Here is a 15,970-nt window from a genome sequence, read left to right as displayed (position 1 = left end):
TCCTGGCTCCTGTCATCCCCGATGCCATTAATAGAGTAGTTTGGATTGTCACACAACCAGTGTGCTCCTTTTCTGGAGGCGAGTCAGCAGAAGGAGGCAGCCCCACGTGGATTTTGCCTGTGCGACAGCAAATGTAACCTTTCGGGGCAGGTCACCCTTGTTTACCACGTTGCCTGGTTGACAAGTCAGTGTTTGCTCATGCTTTCCTTTTTCAGATACTTACCTCTGTTGCCGGATCACTGTTCAGAGGCGACAGTGCTCAGGTCACCGATGTCAACTCCAAGGTGTTGAAATTGAGTAAGAACGCTACCGAAGGGGAGTCTGGATGCAAGAAAGGTCTGCATCGTGGGAGCAAGTTCTGCTGTCTGCCATGCTCTCCTGGTATGTGACCCAAAACATCCAGCCGTTAGCTGGAAAGTCAGGGTGAGGCGTAGCATGGAGTAATAATGGAGAAAAAATGTTTGCGGAGCTTGGTTCTCCTCTATCAGAGCATTGCTGGAAAGAGAAACAACTGGGAAATTACTTTCCGGACGCTAATGTAGTTCAACTGTATCCTGCTTGTTGGGTGCGGGTACAAATAAATACGATTTATAAATGGCAGGTGTCGCTGGAGGGAGAGCATTTCTTCAGCTGTTTTTCAGGAGCAAAAGAAGACTCATGTGTGGATATTAAAGCTTATCACAGGGGCGCCCGGGTGGCTCAGTCGGTTTGACTTCGGCTCAGGTCATGTTTGAGTTCGAGCCCCGCATCTGCCCTCTGTGCTGACGGCGTGAAGCCTGCATGGGATTCTCTCTCTCCCTCTCCCTCTCTGCCCCTCCCCTGCTTGCTCTCTATCTCTTTCTCAAAATAAATAAAAATACACTTAAAACAAACTCATCACAATGGGCCCGACTAAAATATATCATAGTATATCATAGTAATTGTGGGACTCTGAAAGCAAGGGACCCCCTCCACCCTTCAGAGATGTGTCTAGCAATTCCCTTCGGTTGGAAGGTCTCTGGAGCCTGCAAAATACATTTGCGTTTTCGCAGCTGCGACTCGGTGAGCGAGAAAAGCAGTGGACAAAGGCCAACAATTTTAGAACACCAGGGTTTTGAAACGCAAACCCAATTTCAGATCGGAAATCCTTCGAACACGAGCAAATTCGAAGCTTTGCAAAAACGCAGTTGTGGGGCAAGCCTGGTTTTCAACATGAGTAGAGTGGAGGGCTAGTTCCTACCGGCATGAACCCCTCTCAGCTGCACGGTGAAGGGAGGCAGGAGGGGAGAGGGAAGAGCACCTGGACTGCCGTAGATTAACACAGCCAATGAGGACCGAGCGTGGTAGGTTTCGTAGTGGGTCTGCAGGCTTCCGGAACTCCAGCAGCTGAACAGGCTTAGGTCCTGTGTCGAAAGATCCTACCAGCCTCCCTTGGGCTCCTGTCCAGTTTTTAATAACCTTCATGGAAAATCCCACCCACTTAGACTTAATCCTCTTTACATTTATTTCGTCTTCTCCAAATGGGAATAAAGAATGGCTTCCTAGCTTTTTTATACCTTGTTAAACATCATCCATGGGGCCTCTGGGTTAAGATCCTTATGTCTTTAAAGCGTAAGTTGCAAATTCAAACGTGGATAAGAGGCTCTGCGTATCAGACTGTCAAGAATTTTTGTGTTTGCTTTTTTTGTTTGATTTGCTTTGTTTCATTTTCTCTGAAGAAGTGCTTTCAGCCCCGCTGAGCTTGCTTGTGAGATAAGAACTCTCAGAAACCACGACTGGAATGTAAATTATCACTAACTTTTTAAGAAAGAAATTTGGACACACAGAACAAAAACTTGAAAACGTTCGTGCCTACTGTTACAGTAATAAATTTATGGGGAAAAGGTCTTTAAAAATCATCAGACATAGGGGCGCCTGGTGGCTCAGTCAGTTGAGTGTCGACTTCAGCTCAGGTCATGATCCCGCAGTTGATGAGTTCAAGCCCCGCATTGGGCTCTGTGTTGACAGCTCAGACCCTGAAGCCTGCTTCAGATTCCGTGTGTGTGTGTCTCTCTCTGCCCCTCCCCTGCTTGTGCTCTCTCTCTCTCTCTCTCTCTCAAAAATAAATAAACATCAAAAAAAATTAAAAAGTAGTCAAATGTAAAGGAAAATATTGTATGCATGGCATTTCCTTGTGGTACCCTGTGATGTGGGATCGGTGAAGTAAATCTGGGAGTATTCAAAAGTTAGAATGTCTCAAGCAAATATATCATGTTTTCTCATATATTTCTGACATGAGCCTCAAGGTGTAAATTCCCTGAGGGGATTTCTCACTGATCTGTCCGTTGGATTACCCGACTGTCTCTGCTGCATCCCTAAGAATCCTGGGCGGTGACGAATGCACACTGATCCGCTGCCCTTCCTTCTCCCGCCTGTTGAATTGGAGGCTTATCGCTATTCACATTGCTTCCAACTCTTTTTATGCTCATGGGTGCTGTGATATTCATGTGTAATTTAATCAACTATTATATAAACCCATGTTATATGAATACGGAGAAAAGGCAGATTTTATTCCTATGAAAACTCATTTCCATGTTTGCAGGATTTCAGTAAAGGCGAGTTGCTGAAAGAATTGTTGATGAACGAGATGAGATCAAAGTCAATGGAAAAATCACAAAGTCCTTGAAAGCTTTTCGTACAAATTACTGGTATCTTGAAGGTTTTATTTCCATCCAAAAGAGGAAGAAAAGAAAAAAGGGAGGGAGGGAGGGAGGAAAGGGAAGAAAAACAAGAAAGGAGGCATTTTGGATGTCACTTACATGAGGAAGAATCTGGAATTATAACAACTTTTTCTGTGCCATCAGACTGGGAAGTCATTATATAGTTATGTTTCATAATTTGAAATATTTACAGTATTTTTTTCAATGATTCTGTACGTGAACTGACTTTTGATTGACTGATCAAAAAGCCATCCCTTCACCATATCCGATAAGAAGGATTCTGTGGTACACTGAATACATCACACACACACACACACACACACACACACCCCGCATGCACATATACTCGCATGTACGTGTGCGTGCATATGCGTTAAGAACACACCAAAATGACAGTGAATCTCTCGGAGTGGTTGACATATAGGTGCTTTTTAGACTTCCCTAACTTTTCCAAAGTCTCTACGGTGAGCAAGTGTACTATCACTTTCAGAAACGCATGTATTTTAAAATCTGATTTGCAAGAAAACAACCGCTCACTTTTGATACTTTGATCAATTTAGGTTGTATACATCGGAGGAGAGAAAACTCTGGGTTTCTTGTATGCCTGTCATGCCCTAGACCTTGGGCTGGGCATATTGTGCAAGGTAATCCGCTAGGGAGGCTGATTCGTTTAGAAACCAGTATAACACTACCACTGGCAAGCGAGGAAAATTGAACTTTGGCTCAGTTTTCTTAAGCATCCCTGTGATGTTATACAGCACTGTATTTGAATTTGAAGTTGGTTCTGGGTTTTCACAATCGGTTTATTTTTTTCTATCGGCACACTATTGTCTTAGTTTATGATAATATCACCCATGTTTAAATTGCATAATTTGCGTATGTAGTATTTTGTTTTATCAGAAAGAATGCTATCGTGTTACTAAGAAAGTTACGTATCCAGGAAAAATAGCTTAAATTATTGTTGCTGTGCACATGTGTGTGGCAGACAGACTCTGTTTATTCTTTTAATTTTTTTAATTCTTTTAATACCATGAATAATTGGGGTCACGAGTCCTGCTTCCTCTTAGATTTTCCTTCTCTAGCTCTTGCCCAACATAGCACTTACCCCCATGTTTTCCCCAGAACACTTACCATCACCTGACATCATATGCTTACTTGTGCATTTTCTGCTTCTTCCCTGGAAACACGGAGCCCCTGAAGATCTAGGCTTTGTCTTGTTTCATGCAGCATCTCTGGCTCCTAGAAAGTGCCTGGCACACAATAGGCATTGAATAAACACTTGTTAAATAAATGAATTTTCAGGAGAAAGCATGGTTGTATAAAGCTTACTAACACCGATACAGTGACTCACTTTATTTGTAAAGGAAATGTGAATATTATTCACGATTGTGTGTACTGAGATAAAAAAAAAAACCTGATGATAAATGTTGTAAATACGTTCACGCCTTCCCATCCAAACGTACTCTATCCCTTAATGGCAAAGGAACAGAAAGAAATTGAATGAATACCAGCCTCTGACCTCCTTGCAAAAAAAGTTGCTAGAGGCATTTCTTCAAGTGCATTTGGTCATCGTAAGCTTTTAAAAAAGATACACTCCTGGGGCTCCTGGGCGGCTCAGTCGGTTGAGCGTCTGACTCATGGTTCGTGAGTTCGAGCACCGTGTCAGGCTCTGTGCTGACAGCTCGGAGCCTGGAGCCTGCTTCGGATTCTGTGTCTCCCCCTCTCTCTCTGCCCCTCTGCAGCTCGTACCCTGTCTCTCTCTCTCTCAAAAATAAATAAACAATAAAAAAATTAAAATATATAGTCCTATTGTGAATCATCCTATGTCTGTAGGCATATTCCTTCAGTCGCTCTTTTAGGTTTAGTCTTGGGAGCCGTCCTGTCTGTTGACGTGATTTTCACAATAACCTTCTCCCCCGTTGTGTTTGTACTTTGTTAGCCTAACAACCCTGACCCCCATTTTGTTGTCATACCTGCACGTCTCCCATGCTGTTGCGTGACCACCTTGTGTTCAAACACTCGTTCCATCTCTCTCTTGGGCAGGCACACGAAAAGCTGCTGACTGTGAAGAAGATGGGGGTACAGCATCCTGTATACCCTGTGAAGAAGGGAAGGACTACACAGACACGAGCCATTTTTCTCCCAGATGCAGAAGATGTAGAATTTGTGATGGAGAGGACGGTAGGCATCTTTCAAAGCAATCAAAAAGACCAATCATGGGGCTCCACGTAGAACCATGCATAATCCAGTTCGAAATTGGGGCCTACTCTGGTACTATGTTCGCACACAGAAAAGGGCAGCATGGAGCTGGCCGGGGTGAAGTGGGACCAGGTACCAGGCTAATCACCTGTCTACACATTTGCGGGTCAAATCCAGGCAGTTCTCCCAGAATAACTAAATACGAACCTGGTGAACAGGGTTCATCCGCTCCGATCAACATTGCATACATTTTTTCGCCACCTTGATTTATGCTCTTGTCGTGGCCCTCAAGAGCTCAGAAGCCTCCTGATACAAGGACAGAGGAATCCAGAGGTGCGTGGGATGCTCCCCGTTCTTTGAGGATCGATTTTGTCCTGATAATTCCAACGGGGGACCTGAATTTTTACGACCGTCCCAATCTATTGTGAGAACCTAGATTCAAATGTAACAAATACTCCCAGTTTCATTTGATATCAAGAAATCTCTGGACATAAAGCTTTCCTTGGCCCCACGCAGGCTCTAAAGCAATGTTTCTCAACTGTGGCTGTACATTAGGGTCACCCAGGGAGCTATGAAAAATGTCAACTGTTAGGTCCCACCTCAGAGCAATTAAACAAGGATCTCTGAGTGAGGGCTTTGGCCTTGGTCTGACTGACTGGGTCTGGAGCAGGGCCTGATATTCTGCATTTCTCACAGGCTTCCAAGTGATGCCGATTGCTGCTGGTCTCCACCCCAGGCCCTGAGCAGCCAGGCTCCAGAAGAACAGGGGAACTATTTAAGCAAAAGTGAGGTGGCATTCGTTGCTGGATTGTCTGCCCACTTAAAACTCGGCTAAAACGATTTCGACTATTTCCACCTGGGGTTACCTGTTTGCCATGTAAATACTCTCTGTGTTAGGGAAGATGTGCCGATTTAAGCGGTAGATCTCAAAACTTCTTGTGGCCCCTGCTCGCCATTTGCAGGGTCCACTTATAACCAGCTGCTCTAATTAATGGTCTGAAAATTGGCTTTCTAGGCTTAGAAGTGGAAAAAGCCTGTACCCGGACCCAGGATACCAAGTGCAGATGTAAATCAAACTTTTTTTGTAACGTCTCTCTGTGTGAACACTGTAACCCGTGCATGATGTAAGTTTTCATCTTTCTTTGATCAAAATGCTAGAGATCTACCTGGATAGACCATGTCTTCCCAGGGGGGAAACAACACTGGCTGGGAGTCAAGAATTTGGGTTCTAGTCTTGCTTCGCCGCTTCGTTCATTCAAACATCCAGTCTCCGAATGTTGATTGAACATCTCCTATGTGCTGGATAGTGCGCGAGCTGCGTAAGCTAAGAAGTGTCCTGAGCAAGCCATGTTCCCGGCATCAAACGTCTCAGGAGAGAGGCAGAGGCAGAGAGAGTCAAGAAAAACAATGGTTATGGGGCCAACACCGTGTGTCGAACAGCAGAAGAGACTTGCGCCCAGGGTGTTATGAGTTCTACAGGAGAACCTTTCCCCTCGGCCTGGGGAGGTGGGGGGCGGGGTGTGAAGATATGACACGTGGCCAGAGTCTTGAAAGAGGAAAGAGAACATTCCCAGGAGTACACAGACGGATAGGACATCTCGAGCAGGGAACAACATCTGCCGAGAGACAGGTGGACACTCCAGGGAGCAGAGTAGCTGGCCGGGGTGTGGTGAAAAGGAGCCAGGGCCAGATGACAAAAGGTGTTGTCTTTCATGCTACAGATCTTAGTTTTGAGCCAATGGTAGGAAACCTGATGGTGCATCTCACTTTTCTTCTGATTAATTGGGTGATTTTGAGCAGAGTCAGCTAGCCTCCCTGACCCCCAGTTCCCTCACTCAGAGGACGCAGATAACACTCACTTCTCCTGTCAGCCTCGCTGCTGTGACGTCAGGGTGGGTAATACGTGTTGTATATTAGCTTTTGCTTTGTAAGTTATTGTTTTGTGCAAATAGAAACGTTTAGCATTACGTTCAGGTGCCTGGCCTTAAACTTGTATTTCACCTTGGGAACGTTGGCTTGACAAGTAGGGACACGATGCCTTATGTCTCTTACTTACTAGAAAATTCTAAATTATGGGCAGTCAACCTAGCCCTTACTTCCAGCCCCACATGTCTGAGAGTGCCTCATGGCGATAGGATAGGTAGGGACTAATGTACGAAAATAAGAGGAATAATAGTGTGGGTTCACTTATGTGTGAGTTTCTTTCAAGAAGTCTAGTGCAGCCTTGTAAATGTATATTCTCTTCCTTATGATTTTTAAATGTCATTTTCTTTTCTCTAGCTCACTGTATTGTAAGAATTCAGTATAGGGGTTGCCCGGGTGGCTCAGTCATTAAGTATCTGACTTCGACTCAGGGTATGATCTCACGGTTCGTGAGTTTGAGTCCCACATCAGGTAAGCTCCAGCCCCTCTTTGGGTGAGCCCCGCTTCTCTCTCTCTCTCCCTCTCTCTCTTTGTCTCTCTGCCCCTCCTGGGATTGTCTCTCTCTGCCCCTCGCTCATTTGCACTCTCTCCCTCTCTCTCTCTCAAAAAAGGAAAAATACAGTATAGAATGCATACAGTATACAAAATATGTATTTTTAAGTTTATTTATTTGAGAGAAAGAGATAAGAGTGTGAGAAGGCAGAGAGAGAGAGAGGGAGAGAGAATCCCAAGCAGGCTCTGCACTGTTATGACAGAGCCCCATGTGGGGCTCTATCTCACATCTATGAGATCATGACCTGAGCAGAAACCAAGAGTCCGGATGCTTAACGCACTGAGCCACCCGGGGGCCCCAGTATACAAAATATGTTAATCCACTGTTTATGTTATCAGTAAGGCTGTTGGTTAACAGTAGGCTATTTAGTAGTTAAGTTTTAGGGGGAGTCACAAGCTGTATGTGGATTTTCAGCTGTGCATTGGGGGGGCTGGCGGTCAGTGCCCCTAACCCCATATCCTCGAGGGTCAGCTGTAATAATAGTTCTAAATACCTCATAATCTCCATTCAATTTTCTTCTCACCATAACTGTTGGATGCAAATGTTATCTCTTTGTTATTGATGGGGAAACAGGCTCATGGTGGATAAGCCACTTATCCTAGCTCGCTTACTTAGGGAATCGGCTGAACCGATCTCATTCAGGCAATCTGACAATCTGACTGTCAGGGTTCGGCTGTCGAAGAAAACCCCAAGGATTTTCCTCTTGAGTGTCCTCATCACCACTGGATGCCCTGACATCTCTACTGGCCAGCTGGGTGGGATTTCTAAGCAGTATCATGGGTAGTGCTTGTCCTCAGGTCTTTTTATAGTCCAGTGGGACTGTTTTGAAATAGTTTTTTGGCAGTTTATGATTTCAAGTTGTTTCCTACGAGTTTTAAGATCTTTGTCCATTTCATCCTTTTTCCTAATTGTCAATGTTTTATTACCTTTCTGTAATTCTTGGCAGCGTAAAGATTTTTTTTTAAGTTATCCCTTCGCTCATTGTGGGGCTCAAACCTTCGACCCCGAGATCAAGAACTTACAAACTGTGAGATCATGACCTGAGTCGAAGTCAGTTGTTTAACCGGCTGAGCCACCCAGGTGCCTCTCAACTCTTTGTCTTTTAAAACATCCTCACTCTGTAGGATATTTCTCACCCAAACGTCCAAATCATGTTGTGAATTTGTGCCAGCGTTAGATGCTAATCTAGCAACATTTGAGGGAATATGTTTGTCAGAGATGCAAAGATAAATAAAATGGCCCTGCGTGTATAGTGTGTCGTTGCAGATGATCAAGGAGCCAGTCCACCAGGCATTTTGAATTTCCTCTGGATTCTTTGCTTTTTAGGTGTGAACATGGAATCCTTGAGAATTGCACACCAACCAGCAACACCAAATGTAAACAAGGTGACTGTTTCTTTCTATGACTGTATTCTCCTTTCTCTCGTCCCCCCTGTAGAATCTGACGAAAAGCCAATCCCTTCTGATTCTTTGGGAGTACTCTGTTTAACCTTAAAGATGACTTGGTTTCACGTTCAGTGCTCCATGTTTCTCCCTACAGGATCCAGCTCCAAACTTCTGTGGCTTTGTGCCCTGCTCCTGATTCTACCGTCCGCACTAGTATGTTGCTGTAAGTTCTTACTGTGTTCAAACTGCAGGATGAAATAACTTGGGAAGTAGTAATTCCCAAGAATTCCCATCTGTCTCCTACCCATAAGAAAACTGCCAGGTAGGCAGCCTTGTTGTGTTGTTAAATTCCTGCCACTGGATGCACCCCCCTGAGACCTGATAAGAATGAGGGGTACAGCCATCCCTCAGCTACTGTTTTTAAACAATTATTCTGAAGTCCCGAATGGATATTCCCATCCTCCCTGTGAACAAGGATGTTTTCATCCAGGCCCCAGCTGAGTTGGCCAAGGACGAGAAGTAACCCTTTACTGCTCACTGAGATGGTCCCATGCATTAAGAGAACAAGAAGTGGGGCGCCCGGGTGGCTCAGTCAGTTAAACGTCCAACTTCGGCTCAGGTCACGATCTTGCAGTCCGTGAGTTCGAGCCCCGCGTCAGGCTCTGTGCTGACAGCTCAGAGCCTGGAGACTGTTTCGGATTCTGTGTCTCCTTCTCTCTCTGCCCCTCCCCTGCACGCACTCTGTCTCTCTCTGTCTCTCAATAATAAATAAATATTGAAAAAAAAAAAAGAGAACAGAAGATTCTTCTTGGGCAAGCCTGCAGGGAACACTTAATAAATTCATCCTCTCTGTGCCTCCTCTCCTTTTTCAAACTCCATGGGTTTTTCTTTTAATTTTTTATTTCTCCCCCTTAATTTAAAATACTTTGGCCGTGTAGTTTATGCCAGGGCTACCGAGAAAGTCAACACGTAAGCCCCAATTGGGTATATTCGTGATTACTGCAGGAAAATCGCTCATAAAGGCACAGAACGTGTCAGGTTTTGAGAACTCTAGAGCATCCGGTTTTTCCTTCCCCATTGGAACAAATCACTGTCTCCGGTTCAGGTGAAGATGCAAAGGGTGCTTTGCCTTTGGAGACCAAATAGACACCAGCTGTGCTTGGAGATGTACCCACTCCTTTCTTGCATCTCCTACTGACTCGAAGGCACACGCACACTGAGTGTGTGTACTTAGCTATTTGTGTGAGTATGTACTGGAACTGCCCGGCATGAAATGTCACCCCGGGGCAAGCCGATGCCAACTTGCCACGTCCCCTGGCTTCTGTGTTCTGCGATTGACACGCACCCAACTCCAAGCTGGTGAAAGGGAGCGGCGGGGCCCCACGATAAGTGAGAAGCCAGCTTCCGGCTAGGCCAGGGTGTGATGAACGGATGACTCGCGTGAAATGTGACGTACCCCTAGAACATTCGACCGAGGGGGCCGGGATTTCCAGAAACGGGACAATGCTGCCTCTTGGGTATTGGTCACGTTAAGTTTCAGGGAATTGCTCCCTCCTTCTCACGCTTCTCTTCGTGGGAGAGTGTGTTCGCACAGGCTTCCTGCAAGCCTGAGAACCGAGTCTGATAGAAATCTCTTTGTCTTTCAGGTGTGTTGAAAAAGTACAGGAATACGAAGAATGGCCGCCGGAGATCTACAGTCTCATCTACTGTAGGTGTTGAAACGTGCATCGGCTTCCTTAAGGAAACAGAGAAAGTAGTCATTCAGCTTTTTATTTGTTCTTTTTTTTTTTAAACAAACACCTATGGTGTGTGCGTGTGTGTGGGCTAGAGGGGCATCAAAAATGAACTAAGGGGCACCTGGGTGGCTCAATCGGTTGAGCATCCGGCTCTGGATTTCGGCTCGGGTCATGATCTCATGGTTGGTGGGATCGAGCCCTGCGTCAGGTGCCGCGCTGAGTGTGGAGCCTGCTTGGGATTTTCTCTCTCTCTGTCTCTCTCTCAAAATAATAAAGTTTAAAAAAGAACTGAACTGAGATATGGTGCCCAGTTTATAAGAAGCCTCGACACAAATAACGTAAGTATGAGAATGTACTCAGCGTGAGTTGGAGAGAGAACGTGGCCAAGCTTCTGTGTTCTGCGTTGGTGTTATCCCTGCAGACGCACTGCGGACAGACGTTCTTTACGAGAGCAGGGACTCATTATCCGAGCCCCGGGCACACAGAAAACTCTGAAAGCCTGTCGCAGAGGCACAACTCAGCTCGCTCCAGCCACTTGTTACCTTGTCTCTCACCATATCTTTTATCAACGTGGATCAAAGCATTTCAGATAGCAAAAGATACAGTGGGGAGAGAAAACAGTTCACTTGATGAATGATGATTTCCATTTGGGGTCAGGGCTCGGTGAAAGTCGGGGTTTATTAAGTAGTTTCAACTTAAACCATTTTCTCAGGTCAAAAAGAAGATTAGTAACTGTAAAGGAAATTGTAGAATAATTATGTTTGTCATGTTTATTCTCACGAGTCTATATGAAAAAATCATCTCAGCACATTCCATGAATCCTTAGATTCCTTGCCTGCCTAAAAAATAAGCTAATATTCCTTAGTTTCGGGCAGCATAAAACTTTGGATGGTGGGAGAATCCTTCTCAATCATGTAATCTAGCTAATTTTATACATCAAGCTACTGATTGTACCTCCTTTGTATTAAGGAAGAATTAGACAGTTACATGTAGAATATTACATACAAATATATTTTTATTTATCTTGCTCCTTCCCTCCCTTTTTCTTGTCCCCTCAGGAGAGTATCCCAATGAATTTCGCAGGTAAGGCTTCTGTCTTTTCATTTCATGGAGATGGCTTCCTTAGGCGTTTACGGGCTAATTTCAGTGACATATCGCGAGGTCTTACTCCTCGTTAAACACAGTCCTTCCTGCTCACCGTCAAGTGTTTATCCGACAGTGTGTTTGAATGTATAACTAATACTCACGGTGAAAACTGAATTGGGTAGCAAGAAGACAGTATATTCTGAGGCTTAAGAGAATTTTCCTCCATTAACTGGTTTTTATAGAACGCCTGCTTAAGTTGACCTAGCGGCCAAATCAGCTGAATTGCAGACTCTGTTATTAGTGGTGTATTCCTGGTTCTGTAATAATATTCATGATTCTGTTCAGTCCTGCTCCTTGGCCTGTGAGTCAGAGAGAAGATCATAGAGTCTTGCCTGCCATTGAACTTTGTGGGTCATTGATCATCCAATCCATAGGGAACGTCAGAGGTGATCTCTCCCAACGCTCTTAGTTTATAGCTGAGAAAAGAACATGTACCGAGATGTTACGTGACTTGCCCGGGTCATCGAGCGCACTACTGGGGTCACGGGAGGGGTGGGGTTTTGTTTCCCGCCCACCCCCTCCGACCAGCTCTCTCGATCTCTAGGACTTAACGAGTATCTTTAATACTATTGGAGGAGAAGTAAACATGGTTTTCTATGAGCATTTCATCTAGAGAAACCAATGTTTAGAGACTGTCCTCTATTTTGCAGACATCGACTTGAGTAAATACATCAGTAGCATTGCCGAACAAATGAAAATAACTCAAGTCAGAGAATTTGTCCGCAAGAACGGTATCAACGAAGCCAAAATAGACGAGATCAAGAACGACAACCTCCAAGACACAGCTGAACAGAAAGTCCAACTGCTCCGGAATTGGTACCAGCTCCATGGGAGGAAGGGCGCATATTACGCTCTGATGAAAGGTCTCAGGAAAGCCAATCTCTGCGCTCTTGCCGAGAAAATTGAAGATATGGTCCAGAAGGACAGTGCGGGCTAACTTGAGAATGGAAACCGCAAACACGAAAATGAAAGACAAAGCCTGGCTGAATGTGAAAAACAATTCAGTTCTGAGTATCTACTAGTCCATAGAGAGCAAAATGAGCGTCGGAATGAGTTCTTAATCGTTGTTGACCATCCACACCGTTCGCGTGTTTACAGGGCGTGTTTACTTTTTCATTCGTTAGGTTCTAGAGCTAATATATTTACGGGTTTGGAGGGTCTCATGATTCTGACTTGAAGGACATTGGGAAGACAGAGCCGGTTCAAAGTAAATATAGTAGCATGACTTGTGTACAAGTGTGTGTGCAGAGGAGAAAAGATTGGGAACACACTCTCGTGTCTAAACTCGAGTCAGAGGGTGTGGGTGTGAATGGCATCCGTGCATGTGAATGCAAATGTCTATCCCTAGGTTGATTCCCCTCCATAAATCAATAGAAGCTGTGAGTTTGTTGCGATGTCACAATCACTGAAAAGACCACTTCGCCTGTACCTTTACCTCCGTACTGACTCTAGAGATCCCATTGTTTTTGTAAACTTTCCACTCCGAGAAGAATATTTGAGGAAAGTTTGCATGTGCTCTGAATGTTTCTATCTCAAATATCTCTGTACAGGTTACTGGCATTTCCTTGTGAGGTATTTCCATGTTGAATTCACACAGAAAATGCAGACTGGATTATAACGCTGGGATATTTCCTATTCGTCCGTACGCCATTTTTCTGGATCGGGATGACTCACTTCTCAGGTGTCGAAATGTTTCCATCAAGGAAGGACTACTGGAGCTTTGTTGCCTGTCCATTCTCTGCCTGATTGGCCTTGTTTGCCAACACGCTCTCCAACCCAGAAGTGCGGCCTAAGAAACCCTTAATGATCCGCTAAAAGCCGCTTAATGATCTATCTGCCCATAGAAACTTCTGGCCTGCTTTGGAGAGACTAACTGCTGTTACAGAAGGTGGCGTTGTGGTCTTTCAAGGACCCACGTCTACCACCGAAGATGATAATGTAGATTCCTATCTTGTCCTGTTCCTCGAAAAATGCTCAGTGAGGCTGCACGTGTCCTCTCTGGCGACAAGCCTACAGATGCAGCTCAGACACGGCAAAAGGGTGAAATCATCCTCAGGTTTTAGGAAGGCTCTTGTTACTCCCTGCAGCTTCCGAGACAAAGAAGCCCGCCTCCCCGCTGCTCCTTCCTTTTACCTGTAAACACTTCCGAAAGTTCGTGTTAAATATGAATTTTAATAAACGCTATTTATATGTAGGTAGATGTAAATCGAAGATAGTGATAAACCGAAGCAGATAGTTACAACCACCTAAAGAGCTTCCATTGGCAAAAGATCTTTTTTTCTTATGTTTGGAAACATAAAATATTTCATTAAAATCCTGTTTTTGGCAGTTCTGGTTGTCTCTTTTGTGGTTAAGGGCTTGCTTTCTGTTTGGGTTTTCCTGTGCTCTGACTACTGCTAAAGGTAGCCTGTGTATGAATCTCTAATTCTCTCTTGGATCTCTCCGAAAGTACTTCCTTTTTTAAAAGTCCTCCTAGTAGTTAACCACCCAGAGGATCTGTCCCAAATAGTACATAATTGTTTGTTATTACAAGAGGATTGGATGTGAGGCTCTGAAATGTGGATAAGAAAGTAAATATTTCAGGGATGCCTGGGTGGCTCAGTCAGTTAAGCGTCCGACTTCAGCTCAGGTCATGATCTCACGGTTTGTGAGTTGGAGCCCCACGTCGAGCTCTGCGCTGACGGCCCAGAGCCTGGAGCCTGCTTCGGGTTCTGGGTCTCCCTCTCTCTCTCTGCACCCCCCCCCCCAAATAAATAAACATTAAAAAAAAAGAAAAATGTTCTACCCTGCATACTTTCCATTCTGGCTACTTTGTGACCACTGGATTATCTCTCTTACTTAATTTAATTTTGATAATATATCTTACTTAATCCCATTTTTCCCAAAATATTCTTATTTCAAGCTGTAATCTATATAAAAAGTTCTGATGAGATAGTTTACATTCCACATTCATTTTTCATACTAAAACCTTCCAAACCTGGTTTGTATCTTATTTATTATTATTATTTTTTTATAATTCTCTCTCTTTTTTTAATGTTTATTTATTTTTGAGACAGCAAGAGACAGAGCATGAACAGGGGAGGGTCAGAGAGAGGGAGACACAGAATCCAAAGCAGGTTCCAGGCTCCAAGCTGTCAGCACAGAGCCCGACGCGGGACTTGAACTCACGGAGTGTGAGATCATGACCTGAACCAAAGTCAGATGCTTAAACGACTGAGCCACCCAGGTGCCCCTATTTATATATATTTTTTAATGTTTATTTATTTTTCAGAGCCCAACATGGGGCTTGAACTCACGAACCGTGAGATCATGACCTGAGCTAAAGTCGGACGCTTGAGGCTCTTTTACCAGGCCTTTCGGAGTCCCCAGTGCTGAGCCAGGATTTTATAGAGCTGTTTTGGGAATCACACCCCCTGGTGACATTGGGGCTCTTGCAGATTCAGCCATGCATCTGGGGGCAGCTTGGCAAGGCTTCCAAGATCATGGGGGTTAAGCCCCCATCCCGGACAGTGTTTGGCAATAACTTCATTTTAGCTCTTTCATGAATTGGGGAAGCTCTCCCTCAGTCCCTGGGTTTATGAAGGGAGCCTGGTCCCATATTCTCCCTCAAGAGGGACACACATACTCTCTCCCACACGGGAGAGGCTTTTCTTCCAGGCACTGACCCAGCGAGGTTTCATTTGTGCCCCGGTCACCATCTTGCAGGGAAGGCTTTATCTCATTCTTTAGCCTGGCTTTGCCTTTTTACTTTCTTTTTTAAATGCTTTATGCATCATTGCTGTTTATTGAGATGGGGAAGGAGTGGCCCTCAAGAGGTAGACTTACAATGCTGTATTGATAATAAGGCCCCAATTTTGTCACTAGATGAGAAGAAAGAATATTTTGTGCTACAGGATTTTAAATATATTTTTAAAGTTTATTTATTTACTTTTGAGAAAGAGAGAGAGAGACAGGCAGAGAGAAAAGTAGAGAGAATCCCAAGCAGGCTCTGCACTGTCAGCACAGAGCCCGATGTGGGGCTTGAACTCATGAACCATGAGATCATGGCCTGAGCCAAAGTCAAGAGTCAGATGCTCAACCGACTGGGCCACCCGGCGCCCCTATATTAAGGTACTTCTTAAGGCTAGAGTCTGGAACCAGGCTGCCAGGATCTGACTCCCAGGTCTACTCCTTGCTAGTGTGTGAGTCACCCAGGCGCCCCTGTTGGACATTCTTAAGTTATGAATGTCAAGTTGATTTCAATTACATCGGGCCCTTTGACAGGAATCAGGAGAGTAGAACAGAGGCTGTGGGGGTTTTGTGTAGGCCTGAGGATTATTATAGTGACGAATCTAGAGTCATACAGATCTG

At 44.7% G+C, this 15,970-nt stretch overlaps 1 protein-coding gene across 2 annotated transcripts in view; it reads left to right on the top strand.

The window, feature by feature from the left end:
* FAS (Fas cell surface death receptor) overlaps positions 1–13,948 on the top strand; it is a 28,471-nt gene extending 14,523 nt beyond the window's left edge. The window contains exons 2-9 of one of the 2 annotated variants that reach the window (XM_053910234.1): positions 216–381; positions 4,722–4,859; positions 5,893–6,001; positions 8,680–8,738; positions 8,893–8,961; positions 10,385–10,491; positions 11,533–11,557; positions 12,271–13,948. In XM_053910234.1, the coding sequence (XP_053766209.1) occupies positions 216–381; positions 4,722–4,859; positions 5,893–6,001; positions 8,680–8,738; positions 8,893–8,961; positions 10,385–10,491; positions 11,533–11,557; positions 12,271–12,557 (960 nt within the window). In that variant the 3' untranslated portion in view covers positions 12,558–13,948. The remainder of the gene's footprint in view (positions 1–215; positions 382–4,721; positions 4,860–5,892; positions 6,002–8,679; positions 8,739–8,892; positions 8,962–10,384; positions 10,492–11,532; positions 11,558–12,270) is intronic. The other variant, XM_053910235.1, reaches the window with a different exon arrangement.
* Positions 13,949–15,970: the final 2,022 nt, after the last annotated feature.

The sequence above is a fragment of the Panthera pardus genome, unplaced genomic scaffold, assembly GCF_024362965.1.
Source record: "Panthera pardus isolate Hobbes unplaced genomic scaffold, ASM2436296v1 HiC_scaffold_22, whole genome shotgun sequence".
Lineage (NCBI taxonomy): Eukaryota > Metazoa > Chordata > Mammalia > Carnivora > Felidae > Panthera > Panthera pardus.
The sequence above is the reverse complement of the archived record's forward strand: the minus strand, read 5'-3'. Positions and strand labels throughout refer to the sequence as shown.